Source organism: Aquarana catesbeiana, linkage group LG04 (genome assembly GCF_042186555.1).
Source record: "Aquarana catesbeiana isolate 2022-GZ linkage group LG04, ASM4218655v1, whole genome shotgun sequence".
NCBI lineage: Eukaryota > Metazoa > Chordata > Amphibia > Anura > Ranidae > Aquarana > Aquarana catesbeiana.
In genome coordinates, this window is record NC_133327.1 from 194922058 (window position 1) to 194937334 (window position 15277).

A 15277-nucleotide genomic window follows, 5' to 3' on the forward strand; every position below is an offset into this window, starting at 1 on the left:
AGCGGAGTCCGTCCAAACGGATAGCCCCGTGTGAAAGAGGCCTAATGCCCCATACACACGGTCGGATTTTACGACGGAAAATGTTCGATGGGAGCCTGTTGTCGGAAATTCTGACTGTGTGTAGGCTCCATGGGACATTTTTCATCGGAATTTCCGTCACACAAAATTTGAGATTTGGATCTCAAATTTTCCGACAACAAAATCCGTTGTCGTAAATTCCGATCGTGTGTATGCTCGGAATCAAAAAGAGCCGCACTGGCTATTGAACTTTAATTTTGTGTGACTGTGTTTATGCAAGACAAGTTTGAGCCAACATCCGTCGGAAAAAATCCATGGATTTTGTTGTCGGAATGTCCGATCGTGTGTACGGGGCATTAGTCTGCAAGTCAAGCAATCAACTGCTACCTGGTAACCCTTCTGAATAAAACTGGTGTTCTGCTGCATTTCCCCTCTTGACTGCACTGACCTACAAAGCCGGCTAATTTAATTAGTGTACAAAAAAACAAAAAAAAACAAAAAAAAAACAAAAACAAAACTATTTTAAAGTATATTTCTACCTTTGCAGCCAAATTGGGATAACGCCTATTTTATATTTGTTACATTGTAGCATACCCTTTTTGATGTTCTTCTTTGTAAACTCCAAGGAAAAATTCTTAAGCCGGCCATAGACGGATTCGATCCATTTACGTGGAAGCTGATTTTACCCAAGTCGATCCATCAATCGACTTGGGTATAACCAACATGTTGGATTTTTATAGTAGGGGTCGGTTCACACATGGGCAACACGACTTTAGCGCGACTTTGTACCGCGACTTCAACGCGGCTTCAGCGCGACTTTAGCGCGACTTTAGCGCGACTTCAGCGCGACTTCGGCAAATTACAAGGCGACTTGAAGTCGCCTCCATGACAGGCGACTTTGCCTGTGGCCAATCACCTCTCTGGGAGGGAGGGGGGGAGGGAGGGGTTTTCTCTGCAAAGTCGCTTGACTTTACAGAGAGATCCGACTTGCAGGCGACTTACATTGAGTTGAATGGGTACAAGTCGCCTACAAGTCGGATAGAAGTAGTACAGGAACCTTTTCTGAAGTCGGAGCGACTTCAGTAGTGTCAATTAAGACGCTCCCATTGCCTACCATGTTAATCTAAATACAAAGCGACTTGGGGCGACTTGGGGCGACTTGAGGGCGTACAAGTCGGATCCCAAGTCGCCCCAGTGTGAACCGACCCTAACTAGCAAAAATCACTGGGGGAGATTTACTAAAGCTGGAGCAGACAGGATCTGGTGCAGCTGTGGTTAGTAATCAATGGGGACTCCCTATCCCCACTGCCAGGAGAACACAATAGCTCCATGGGAGGGATTCCACCATCAACGCTGACTGTGTTGATTGGGGAATCGAGCAATTTACTTTCCTGCAACCTGTGGTTACAGAAAAGTAGATCGTATCATCTATGGCCTGCCTAAATTCACTTTGTTTATGAAAGGGCTGGTGAGCTATGTTTATCATAATTATCCCTGTCTGTACTGGTCTGGCAGATTCCATTTCATCAGCTGTGTACACTAGACCTAAATACTGTATGTCCTAACAAAGGTATTTACAACTGGCCTCCTGCATAGCATGTCAAGGAGAACTGGATTTAGACAGTCCCCAGCTTCTCCATTGGGACAGATCACAGTGAAATACTTGCAGTCTGCCAAGAAACTTTCTCCTAGAAGGTAAGAAATATTTGTTCTGTAATTCTCTTTTACCCATGCTGTGAAAATAGTTACATATAACAGATAGCTGGGTTTTCTCAAATGTGAATACAAAAGTGGAAATACACTTTAAGGGCCAGTTCACACCACATGCAGTCCAGTGTGTTTTTGTTCTGCATCAAAAACGCATGGAAAGTAGGTTATACAGTTTCCAATGGCATAGTTCACACCAGTGCAGTCAGATCGAGAAAAAAGAAAAAAGTAGAACATGCTGCATTTTTCCTGCACTGGAACGCAGTAAAACGCATCAAAAATGTCTTCTTTGTCTCACTGTAGATTGTCTGATTTGTATGTTATTTTGCCAAAGTATCATTTATGGATAAAGGATTTGGTGTTATACAGTACAACATATAATGAAAAGTCTTCCTAATCCCTTCACAGTTCTGGTTAGACTACATTTTAGAATGGCTGGCACCGGAATACTCTAAGTAGCTTGTTAGTTAACCAAACAATCACCTGGTTGTAAAGGAGGCGAGCAAACACATCCGGCATTTCAAGGAAGATGTTGAAGACTACAAGCAAAGCAGATTTTCATTGTTCTGTTTTTTAAAGTGTTCAGTAATAAAAATTTATTGCAAATCTGTGCTTCAGCAATATAAATGTTTTGTGTTATGAACTTCTGAGTACTGTTGGCCAATGATTCCCTAAGCTTGCACTAAATGAGAAATAAATACAGTATAATATATATATATATATATATATATATATATATATATATATATATATATACACACATAAAAAAAAAAAAAAAAAAAAATCATATTTTATCCCTTAGTAAGACCTCATGTACACTGCTGGTAAACGGACGTTTAGGAGCATTTGGGCATTTTTTTCAACTGCTCCTGAACTCTCCTCTATGTTAACTTATCAGTACATGTACACAGGGTTGTTTATAGTCGTTTCTAGGCAGTTGTGTTTAGAGGCTTTTTTTGGAACCCCCCCCCAAAAAAAAAAAAAAAAAAAAAAAAAGAAAAGAAGAATGCGTTCAGAAGCTGTGTTTAGAGGCATTTCAAACACGGCTAAACGTGGCAACTCGCATTTAGCCAAGTTTCGTTTACAGGCGTTTTTCATTTTTGACTATATTGAAAAAAATATATTTTTTTTTTTCAAACACTTCTAGAAGCAATTGTGGCTAAACGCGACTAAACACGGCATGTAAACGCGGTTAAACGTCCGTTTTTAGATGCTGGTTTCTAGCTGTCAAGTTAAATCTTTCAGAGGAGGTTGAACAACGTTCCATGTACATGTAGCCTAAGAGTCCATGCACACTAGGTTTAAAAAAATGGCAGTTCCCTTGGCAGAAAAAACAAACAAAACAAAAACGCTCATAGAGTATTTTTTGTACAGGCATTTAGGAGCGTTTTATTTCTGCCAGAAAACTGAAACGCAAACCAGTGAGGGTTTTTTCTGCCTCTAAAAACTGAGCTTAAAATTTGCCTCTAAATGCCCTAATGTGCAAATATACATAGGATAACATTGAGCTGCTTCTACAGGCAAATCACAATACTGCTGTAGAAGCAATGTAAAAACAGTACCCCAGGAGAGGAAAAAAAAAATCCCATGAAGTGGGGCTGTGTCCATGGGCACACAGGAAGGCAATACATACCCGATCCTTCTATCCTCCAAGAAAAAAAAAACAGCGCTCACCCACATTAAGAGGTGGACTGTTCCTGCTGTCTTCATGTCCAGAACCGGTCTATGGGTGCGAGGACGTCATGTCCATGCACCAGTGCATGTTCCCATTACGGGTGGACAGGTAGAGCGAGACCTCTTTTGCCATCCCTTAGGATCACACGTTTTTGATCTCACGGTTTCCTTTTCCTTCCTATTTCGCACAGAATTCCCTACTATACATTAGCCATTACAGGTACAACACTCGATTCCAACTGAATGTGTATATTTGCTGTAACTGAATGAATGAATTAATGATTTGTATAGCACTGCAAATGCGAACTGAATCGCCTCAAGGCGCTAGATCTGTCCTGTGTTGTCCAGCTTCATTAGAAAAGGTAGGTCCTGAAGGCCCGATGGTTTTCTTCCATGCGAATATGAGTAGGTAGAGCGTTCCATAGCCGTGGTCCTTGGACTGCAAATCTTTGTTCTCCCTTTGTTTTGTAGCGGGTTTTTGGAATAAGGAGGAGGTTTTGGTTAGAAGATCGAAGACTGCGATTGGGTGTGTAGTAACTACTCTCACCAATGCTGTTGTTCTCACTTTTAGTATGTTGGATTAGGCAAGTATATATCTGCTGCTCTCCTCACCCCTAGACAAAAACAAGTAGTGAACCCATGCAGTGCTGGCACAGCCCCACTGCATGGGGAAAAAGCCCCCCCCCAGAGCCCCAGAGTTCTTCTTTAAGTCCAGTGTGCATTGACCCTATATGAAACAGGGAACCTATTTGGCCACTGAAGAAAAAATTCTCACTGTTTTTTCACATTGAATCAACCACAGTCTTTACTGAAGTTTACATACAAGCACTTCAAAGTTAGACTACAACATTGAAAAATAACTATCCATATAGCATGTCAAAGAGCAATAGGAAGGGATAGGTATAAGCAGTCAGAAATTATACAAGGTGCAGAAGTACATTGGTGCACAAGAACCCATAAACAGTACCCAGAGACTAGCAAGGGTTTACATATACTGCAGCCCCAAATTTGAGTGGTAGCCCCATGTTGACCTGGGTTTAGGAAAACACTGAATAACCTGAGACTTCCTGTTATAAAGACAATTTCAGGTACAGGTAGCAGAATGTTCCAACCACCAATCCCAGATTTTATTATATTTGGTGGGGCAGCTCCTATGGACATAAATGAGCTTCTTATACGGAAGGGTAAGATTGAGTTCCCTAACCCATGATTGGAGTGTAGGAGGTGGCACCTGCATCCAGGAGCAAGCAACCAGTTTCCTGGCAGAAAAAGAGTACTTCATGTAAAAATATTGTCATATACGGTAAGAGTAAGAGTATAGCATCAAGAGGTAAACCCATTTGGTCATGTAGGAATTGCAGCCAGAAGCTCTGGAGAGCTGGGCAAGCCCACAGCAGCTAAAAGAATGTACCATTGAAGTCAGGGCACCTCTGACACTGGGGGCTAAAGGAGGGGTGACATCTTGCCAAGCGTAGAGAGGTCAAACTGGCCCTATGTAAAATATACACTTGAGTGAGTCGGTCTGATAATTTAGAGGAGACCAGTTTGCAGCTATCTAGGACCTCCTCCTGGGTTCCCATCCTCCAAGGCTTCCACCACATTTTTAATGCGAGAGGCGAGCCCAGTGGGCAAGGGCATTCTAAAATGTGGATGTGCCGATGGTCCAATTAACAGCTGGCCTAGAAACCATTTATGTATCAGCTTAGATGTGATGTACAATTATGTTTTTTGGTGTTTTGTTCACTGCCTTATGTTCATTTCCTTGACTGCAAAATAAAATAAATAAATAAATAAATAAAATAAAATGTGGATGTTTGTTAGGGTCAGAACTAAAGACCAACTCTAACACAGAGAGGCTACTCAGTTCTGGGTGGGGGGGGGGGGGGGGGGTCACGGGAATTGGGTGGTTGGGGCATTTCTCAATTGAAGATAGTGGAAAAACATAACATTTGGAAGGGAGAATTTTCCCTTAAGCTCTTGAAATGCTCTTGGATTGGCCCTGGAGAGAACATGGTGTAGAAAAATTAATACCCAGAAGGAGCAGTCTGGGATCTGGGAGTATGAGCATGTAGGGTAGGGAGGCTTAGTTTACACATGGCCAGCTCCCAAAATTCTCAGGTGGTGGTAAACCATAACCAATCGGTCATAGGTCTCCTGGGCTCATCTAACCCCCCCACCCCCCAGAGTACAACCTGTTGTGGGTGAGAGGCAAAGGGTGCTGCAGGTGTGCAAAAAAGTGATAAATAACGCTGTTTGTCTGTCTTAACAAGGTGGAAATTCTTGCCGTTTTACATTGTTTTCTCGGTTTAAAAAAATCTCCAGAGCAATTATACCAGTAACGCAAATGCACACGCCAAAATGACTAATTAGCTGATTTAAGTCTTTTACCAAACAACTCTAACTGATATTTTGCACTCAAAGTGCTTGGACAACTTTTTGCATTTAAACAAACATCGATGCCACATGATCTCCAAGCCCTGCTAACCAAGATACTGGGTGTCTATTTTACCCTTTGCAGCAGGACAAGGTTAAACTACCAGAGAAGGCAAAAAAAAAGCATATCTTAGGTATGTGCAGATGCATTGTATTACTCAGCAAAGTACTCCAAAATCACAAGAATACTCTGAATACATTATTAAAAAATAAAAACAACATTGCCCCTTATGACAGGTTATGTGTAATGGTGTGTATCCCATTATCTGCAGCCATCTACTTTTGCTAAAGCCCCCCCTGCAAGGTCTTTTTCGCAGCTATTGGACACAATCTCCAGCAGCTGTTTTCTGGTGCCGTTAGGCACCATTCACATGGGTATCATCTGTTCAGTCAAATTTCAAGATGTGAGGTCCCCCCCTAGATCAATATCAGCTCCTTATCTGAGCATGCAGGCCAGGAAGGAAGGGGGGGGGGAGCATGCAGACGCCCCCACCCCCCCAATGAACCATACCGGGCCACATGCCCTCAACATCTTTGGTACCTTGCCAGGGGGGAGGCCCTCCCTGGCAAAGCACTCTGTTCCCATGTTGATGAGGACAAGGGCCTCTTTGCCACAGCACTGGCCTGATGGTTGTAGGGGGAATCTGGAAGCCCCTTTAACAAGGCCCCCCCCCCAGATCCTACCCCCCGCCATATGAAGGAGTCATTCATCCAAAAAATAAAAACACAAAGACCATTACTGAAAATAAATAAATGTCCCCCGACATACATCCATCGTTGAACAAAGGCCATCAACTCTCTCAGGTTGCCCTTGAAATAAACTAAAAGGGCGGGGTCAACCAACATCAATGAACACACACAGGCATGTCCATATTTGGTTAATGAAGTCATAAGGGGTGGGGTCACTAGTGACATAATTTCCTCATCAACATGGAGGCAAGGTGCTTATTCCCCGTTGTATGGTTCAGAGAAGGGGGTGGAGGCAGCGGTTCCCCCTCACCCCCTTTCCTGGCCTGTCAGGTTGCATGTTTGTATAATGGTCTGGGATGGATGCAATAGCACTAGCCAATGAGAGTGCGTGGGAGTGTCTGTGTTCAGTCTAATCAGCTGATGCACTTGCAATCATCTAATGAGGAAAGTTGCCGTGTCTGCATCCTTTACAAAGTAGTTAACCTGATCTCCAGGTTTCATTTAAGCATATAAACAGTTTGTTTGAACAAAGCTGGTCCAAACAAATTATTTAACTCACTAACAGTTGCAGCAGCTAGGAACAATGTATAAAGTGTATGTAGCCTAAGCTACATACAATATAGAGCACTATGTTCCAGCAGCAGGACTAGACCTTCCATTTCCCACTCATAGAACACAATTGAGACCAGTGCTGCTCAGCCATTCAGAGGAAGCTTTATATTCTATGAATGAATACAAAGCTTCCTCTGATTAGCTGAGACAGAGTTCATTATGAAAATGATTACTTGCATATGTAAGTCAAGAAATGATTGAGATATTAAAATGACTGCCAGCATTGTACATACTGGAAACACACACAGTTCACTCACCTTGGCTGTCAGTATCATGAGGCAAAATTTAAGGACGGCAGGCATCTTGATTATATTGACCAGCAGACCGTACGCTTCTGTCACGCTCTCTGTCTCTTCCCTATTAGCTCTTCCTGCAGAGTTTTCCTTTTTCAGAACAGCCACTAAAGTTGTGGTAATGAAAAATACTGTTCCCCAGAAGAACAAGAAGTCTGGAGACAAACATTAAATCTGTTTACCACAAACAAGATTTTTTAAAAAGTTTTTTTGTAACTTTTTAACTAACAAACCACATAACTGAAATTTACTGCTGAATAACTGTGGAAGAGGAAAAGGACTGGTGTTAGTGGACATCTGTGAAGCATCTTCTGAAGACTCTGGAACGCAGAGCATGCATTCTGAGCTGGATGATAACCAGCAGTGTTTAAATGTGTTTACTTCTGCTTTTGCCATGCATCTATTTGATTTCTCTACGCAAGTCATTGAGAATTTAATACAGATGCATGCATCTCAAGCAGAAGCCATTGTTTCTCTGAAAACATGCTGCGTTTGACCTAAATGACCCAAGGTGGCTTATCTAATAACACAGGAAATGACATAGTGGAAGAAAGAAACTTATAGCAACTAATACATTGGTATCACTGCTCCCTTAGTAACCATAGCAAAGCCACTCATGCAGTTCCTGAACACGAAGGGGGTCTATTTTTAATACATCTGTTAAATGAATGTCACACACATTCATTCAGGCTGCACAATTGTTCCCTGCATTTTCTCCAGTACAGTAGTATAATTTGATATGATTGTGAGCCCCGTCTAGTGGCCAAAATGCAGTGTATTCTCTTGAAATACCTCAGTTGGGAAATGTACAGCATTTTGGCCACTAGATGTAGTGAACGGTCCTATGAAATAATAGTAGTAATGAAAATACAGGGAAAATTAGTGTAGGGTGGGAAAATGCTTTTGACATTCATACAACAAATGTTTTACAAATAAATAGATCCCTAAGCTTTATTTAAAGTGATTGTAAAGTCTCATTTTTGTTTCTGTAAAAATAACAAACATATTATACCTACCTGCTCTGTTGCAGTAGTTTTGAATAGAGCAGCCCGGATCCTCCTCTTCTGTGCTCCTGGCCCCTCCCTCCTGTCGAGTGCCCCCACAGCGAACGGCTTGCTATGGGGAACCCAAGCTGAATCACAGCTCCCTGTGTCAATTCAGACACGGAGCTCTGGCCCGGCCCCACCCCCTCTCTCTCCTGATTGGCTGACTGACTTTGACAACAGCGGGAGCCAATGGCCAATGTCTCAAGAGGAGCGACTCAGAAGGCCAATGCACTCGTGGATATTGCTGGAGAGAGATGGGGTGCAGGTAAGTATTTGGAGGTGCTAGAGGGGGGCTGCTGAACACAGACTGCATTAAGATAAAAAAACCTTCTGCCTTTACAACTCCTTTAGGGGACTGCAGCAATCAATGGCACCCAATCACAAATCTGCTAATAATGAAAATGCTGATTGTTAATAACGTATGAAGTTCCATTACTTTTTTACCTTTTGCATTGTAAAAATACATTTTTATTTGAGCCTTTAGAACCCCAATTCCAAAAAAGTTGGGACACTCTGTAAAATCTACATAAACACAGAATGTAACGATTTGCAAATCTCATAAATCAATATGTTTATTTTTTTCTATTATGAATAAAATATTGCATGTTTAAACTGAGAAAATGTACCATTTTAGGAAAAAAATAAGGTAATTTAGAAATTGATGGCAGCAACATGTCAAGAAATTTGGAACAAGGCAACAAAAAGCTGGCAAAGTCAAACCCCAAATCCAAACAAAGTTGGGACAGAGCCATGTTTACCATGGTGTAGCGCCCCCTCTTTTAACAACACTCTGTAAATGTCTGGAAAGTGAGACCAGTTGCTGGAGTTTTGGGAAAGGAATGTTGCCCCATTCTTGCCTGAGCATATGCCTGAATATATCCTTCAGCATTAATGGCGCCTTTGCAGATGTGCAAGCTGCCCATTCCATGTACACTAATGCACCCCCATACCTTAAGAGATACAGGCTTTAAAACTGAGCGTTAGAAGCTGGAAGGTCCCACGCCTCTTTAGTCCAGATGATGCAGTGCCCATGGTTGCAAAAAGGAAGGTCAAATTTGCTTTGGCCCAAAGAAGACGGTGGCATTTATGGATCATGTTCAGATCTGGCTTCTGCTTTGCATGACAGAGCTTTACCTTCATTTTTGGATGTTGCAGCGAACTGTGTTCACAAACAGTGATTTTTGGAAGTATTCCTGAGCCCATGCAGTGATGTCCATCACAGAATCACGCCTGTTATTAATGCAGTGCTGTTTGAGGGCCTGAAGATCACGAGTGTCCAATATTGCATTTTGGCCTTGTCCCATGCACAAAGAGATTTCTCCAGATTCTCACTCTTTTGATGATATTATGTACTGTAGATAATAATATACTTAACCACTTGCCGACCGCCGCACTCCGATGTACATCCCTACTTTGGGGACGGATATTGTTGCTATCGCAGCAGCTAGCTGCCATAACCTCGGTATCCCCATGTACGGCCGGTGGTCGGCTACAAGATAAAAGTGGTCTCTGCAGTGGATTCGCTGCGAGATCACTTTTATCGGTGGTGGGAGAGGGGGGCCCCCCCACCCGCAGCTTACCGGAGCCGCCGGCAGCGGCGGAGGCGGTCGCATCCTCTCACTTGCTGTGCATGGAGACAAGTGAGGGTAAGATGGCCCCCACCAGTCTCCATGACACTGCAGGGCGAAAGCGACGTCAAGACGTCGCTTCCGCCCATACGTCTTAAAGGCACATTTTTTCAATGTAATTTTTTCAAATGACAATTTTTTTTTTTTTTTTATTGCATTTACGTCCAAATATGAGATCTAAGGACTTTTTGACCTCAGATCTCATATTTAGGAGGACCTATCATGCTTTTTTCTATTACAAGGGATATTTACATTCCTTGTAATAAGAATAAAAGTGACCCAAACTTTTTTGTTTTTTTTTAAACAGTGTAAAAATAAATAAAATCAAGTAAAATAAATAAGAAGCACACAGAAGCGAAAGCATACGTGAGTAGCGCCCGCATATGAAAACGGTGGTCAAACCACACGTGAGGTATCGCCGCAATCTTTAGAGCAAGAGCAATAATACTAGCCCTAGACCTCCTCTGTAACTCAAAACATGCAACCTGTAGAATTTTTTAAACGTCGCCTATGTAGAATTTCGAGGGCAAAAAAGTTTGACGCCATTCCATGAGCGGGCGCAATTTTGAAGTGTGACATGTTGGGTATCAATTTACTTGGCGTAACATTATCTTTCACAATATAAAAAAAAATTGGGCTAATTAATTAAAAAAACTGAATTTTTTCCCCAAAAAAAAAAGTGCCCTTGTAAGACCGCTGCGCAAATACGGTGTGAAAAAAAGTACTGCAATGACCACCAATTTACTCTCTAGGGTGTTAGAAAAAAAAACAATATATAATGTTTGGGGGTTCTAAGTAATTTTCTAGCAAAAAAAACTGTTTTAAACATGTAAACACCAAAATCTCAAAACGAGGCTGGTCCTTAAGAGTCCATTCACACAGGGGCAACTTTGGATCCGACTTCAAGTCACCCCTACTCGCCTCAAGTCGCACTAGATGAAAAAATCAATGTAAGTGAATGGATCCGTCTTAATGTACACTACTGCAGTTGCTCCGACTTCAGAAAAGGCTCGTATACTACTTCAATCCGACTAGAAGGCAACTTGTACCCATTGATTTCAATGGAAGTTGCCTCCAAGTCGGATCCCCTGTCTTAAATGAAGCAACTTTCCAGGAAGTAAAAATAGTTTTCTAGGCAAACCCCCTCCCTCCCTCAGAGCTGATTATTATGTGATTGGCCACTGGCAAAGTCCCCTGTCCTGGAGGCAACTTCAAGTTGCTTGTAAGTTGCCCCAAGTCACGCTGTGATTCATACTCAAGTCGTGTCCAAGTTGCCTCCCAAAGTCATGCTGGAAGTCGTGTTGCCCCTGTGCGAATGGAGACTAAGTGGTTAAAAAGTCTTTCGAACGTTACAGTGAAGAACCCTATTCTGAAATTGTTTGACAATTTTTAGAGGCAGCTTTTCACAGATTGGTGAACCTCTGCCCATCTATACTTCTGAGACACAGACTCATGTGACTGACCTGTTGCCAATCAACCTAATTAGTTGCAAAATGTTCTTCCAACTCTTTCTTGTTAGTACCGCTTATTACCATGTTGCTACCATCAATTTCAAAATTACCTTATATTTTTTCCCAATATGGTACATTTTCTCATTTTAAACATTTGATACATTTTCTATTTTCAAATGTGAATAAAATATGTCCCAACTTTTTTGGAATTTGGGTAGTATGATGACAGTGAGTGGGCATAGTCTGTGGTAATAGATGACAACCAATCGGTAATCATTGTCTTAAAACAGGACAAGCATGTACTTCTGCTTGCATGTTATGAGCAAATGTAACAATATTTGCTCTGTGTTATTAGATCAGCCCATGAAGAATAATTTTAAAGACCCACAAAAATGGAAAAAAAAAGTGCCGTGTGAGTGAAACATACATGCACCAATGCAGTCACATTCATATAGTTCCACATGTATCCGCAAACATGCAAAGTTTTCTTTATAATTCAGTGTACGACGATCACAGTTTCATGCAAATGACTAATGCTTGAAAGAAGTATTAAATCAAAACATATGTATGTGGAAATATATTAAAGGTATTAGGTATGGTCATTTTTACAAGCCCCTTTTGGACTACTGCAAGTATTAGTATTCCATACCTGTAGGATCCATGTGGAAGACATAAAATGTCAATACCCTGCCTTTCCATCTTGTCCAAGCAAAGAATGCTTTGCATTATTTGAGAAAATTCAAAGTTACATAGTTACATAGTAGGCGAGGTTGAAAAAAAAGACACAAGTCCATCAAGTCCAACCTATGTGTGTGATTATATGTCAGTATTACATTGTATATCCCTGTATGTTGTGGTCATTCAGGTGCTTTTCTAATAGCTTCTTGAAACTACCTATGCTCCCCACTGAACCCACCACCTGTGGAAGGGAATTCCACATACTTGCCTCTCTTATAGTAAAGAACCCTCTACGTAGTTTAAGGTTAAACCTCTTTTCTTCTAATTTTAATGAGTGGCCACGAGTCTTGTTAAACTCCCTTCCAGGGAAACGTTTTAGTGGGAAAATTACCGCTTTATCTCTTGAGTTAATCCCCTTTTTAAATGCATGCCAATAATCTGTTTGCTTTGTTAGCAGCAGCTTGGCAATGCATGCTGTTGCTGAACCTATCTACTAGGACCCCCAGGTCCTTTTCCATCCTAGAATCCCCCAGTGGTTCTCCCCCCGTGAGTAGATTGCATTAATATTTTTGCCACCCAAATGCATTATTTTACATTTTTCGCCATCTCACTATCCTTTGTAATCAGATTCCCTTCCTCATTGTTTATGGAGCCAATGTGGTCTCTCCTCCCTCTTTTACTGTTTATACACTTAAAGAATTTCATGGGTTTTCTTTTTGCTCTTCTCTGCTATGTGTCTTTCGTGTTCTATCTTAGTCACTCAAATTGCACCCTTACATTTCTTGTTGCATTCTTTGTAAACTCTGAATGCTGATGATGATCCCTCAGCCTTGTATTTTTTGAAGGCCTTCTCCTTTGCTTTTATATGCATTTTAAATTGGAGTTAAGCTATCCAGGACTTGTGTTCGCTCTTTTAAAATTTATTTCCCAATAGGATGCACTGGCAAATGCTCTTATTTAATATGCTCTTAAAGCAAACCCATCTCTCCTCTGTGTTCTTTGTTCCTAAGATTTTATCCCATTTTTTATCCTCTAGCAAGGTTCGTAGTTTAGGAAAGTTGGCTCTTTTGAAATTCAGTGTCTTTGTATTCCCCTTATGTTTCCTATTTGTGTGCTTTATACTGAAGCTAATTGACCTGTGATCGCTGTTTCCTAAATTGCCCCGTATTTGCACATCCATGATCAGGTTTGTATTGTTGGTAATCAGTAGGGGTGAGCCGAACACCCCCCCCCCCCGGATCGGTTCTCATCCAGAACATGTGAACAGGCAAACAATTTGTTCGAACACGCGAACACCATTAAAGTCTATGGGACACGAACATGAATAATCAAAAGTGCTAATTTTCAAGGCTTATATGCCATATGGTATTGTCATAAAAAGTGTTTGGGGACCTGGGTCCTGCCCCAGGGGACATGTATCAATGCAAAAAAAAAGTTTTAAAAACGGCCGTTTTTTCGGGAGCAGTGATTTTAATAATACTTAAAGTGAAACAATAAAAGTGAAATATTCATTTAAATTTCGTACCTGGGGGTGTCTATAGTATGCCTGTAAAGGGGCGCATGTTTCCCGTGTTTAAAATTAGCACTTTTGATTTCTCCCATAGACTTTTAAAGGGTGTTCCGTGGCTCTCGAATTTGCTGCGAACACCCCAAATTGTTCGCCGTTTGGCAAACAGCCAATGTTCGAATCGAACTCCTGTTCGACCTGAACATAAAGCCCATCCCCTAGTAATCAGTAGGTCTAGTAACGCTTTGTTTCTAGTTAGTGTGTCTACCATCTGACCCATGAAAATTGTCCTGCAAGACATTTAGGAACTGTCGAGCCTTAGACAAATGCGATAAAGTTTTTCTTGAATGGTGCCTGTGCTGCACAAGCGAAAATCCTACATTCATTAAATAGCAGGGCAGTCGCATGGCACAGGATACGGAAGGTAGCTGCTATCTATGTAGTTGCCCACTACAGTGATTTCCCCATTCCATCGGGATCCCACAAGTATGGTACATGTATAGTTACGTTGGTTCAAGCTGGGCCATTGTAACCATGTAAAAATTGCTATACATAAACTTTAGCTATAAAAGGCTTTTAAGGAGATTTCTTCTTTTTTTCCCCCCAAAAGCTAAGCAACATTATGTTCAAGCACAATTCTGAGCAAAGAGGAAACCGCATAACTGCACCACAAAGCCCTTATTCTCTCTCACACACACACACACAAACACACTAAGCCCAAGTTTCCAGTTTTGCGACTTGAAAGTTGTGCGATTTGTTCCTTTGTATTCTTTAGTTCTATGGACCTCAAGTCGCATCAAATTCGGACCAAAGTAGTGCAGGGACGACTTAAAGTTGCACAGATATGAACGGTACTCATTAGAAATCATGGGGTGCGACTTTGCATTCCTAAGTCGAAGGACAAGTTGCACAAGTGGAAACGGAGCCTTAAGCAGCCTTTCTTAACCTTTTGAACATAACCCTGAAATAACTCTCCAGTCTAAGGGAACAGCTTCTAATATGTACTATATCTACAGTTCATAGTACATTAGTCTGATGGTCAGTGGGAAGAATGCTCCATACATTTGTGGTCTTGGGAAGAAATCCCCCCTTATACAGAAAGTTACAAAGATCATTGGGGTCAGTGATTACTTATCCGAGAGCGCAAAATTGCTCAAGGAACCTGTAGCACCCTCTGAAGCAGGGGTCGGGAAGTAGTTGATCGCGATAGACCAGTTGATCGCAGGGAGCTGACAGGTGGATCGTGACCTTGGCTCTGCCTCACCCCAGCCTCTGCCTCTCTCATGTTCTCTGCAGAGCGGAGAATGGGAGGCATCATAGTGCTGGATAGGGGGCGGGAGCTGCCCCAGTGATTGGTTGCTAGGCGGCCCTAGCAACCAATCACCTGCTTGTTATTATGAAATGATAACTTCGGTAGCTCCCGCTTCCGCCTTCGACCCAGCACTATGCCGTCTCCTGATCTTCGCTCTTTTATACACACTCTGGAAGGTAGGAAGTGCTACCTACTCAGAGCTGTGTGTATGTGGAGGGGGGTGGTGGA

At 41.9% G+C, this 15277-nt stretch overlaps 1 protein-coding gene across 1 annotated transcript in view; it reads right to left on the bottom strand.

Annotated features, from left to right (window-relative positions):
• SLC33A1 (solute carrier family 33 member 1) overlaps positions 1–15277 on the bottom strand; it is a 43626-nt gene that overhangs the window by 20430 nt on the left and 7919 nt on the right. Inside the window, exon 3 of the mRNA XM_073626071.1 lies at positions 7392–7582. Coding sequence (XP_073482172.1) covers positions 7392–7582 — 191 coding nt within the window. The remainder of the gene's footprint in view (positions 1–7391; positions 7583–15277) is intronic.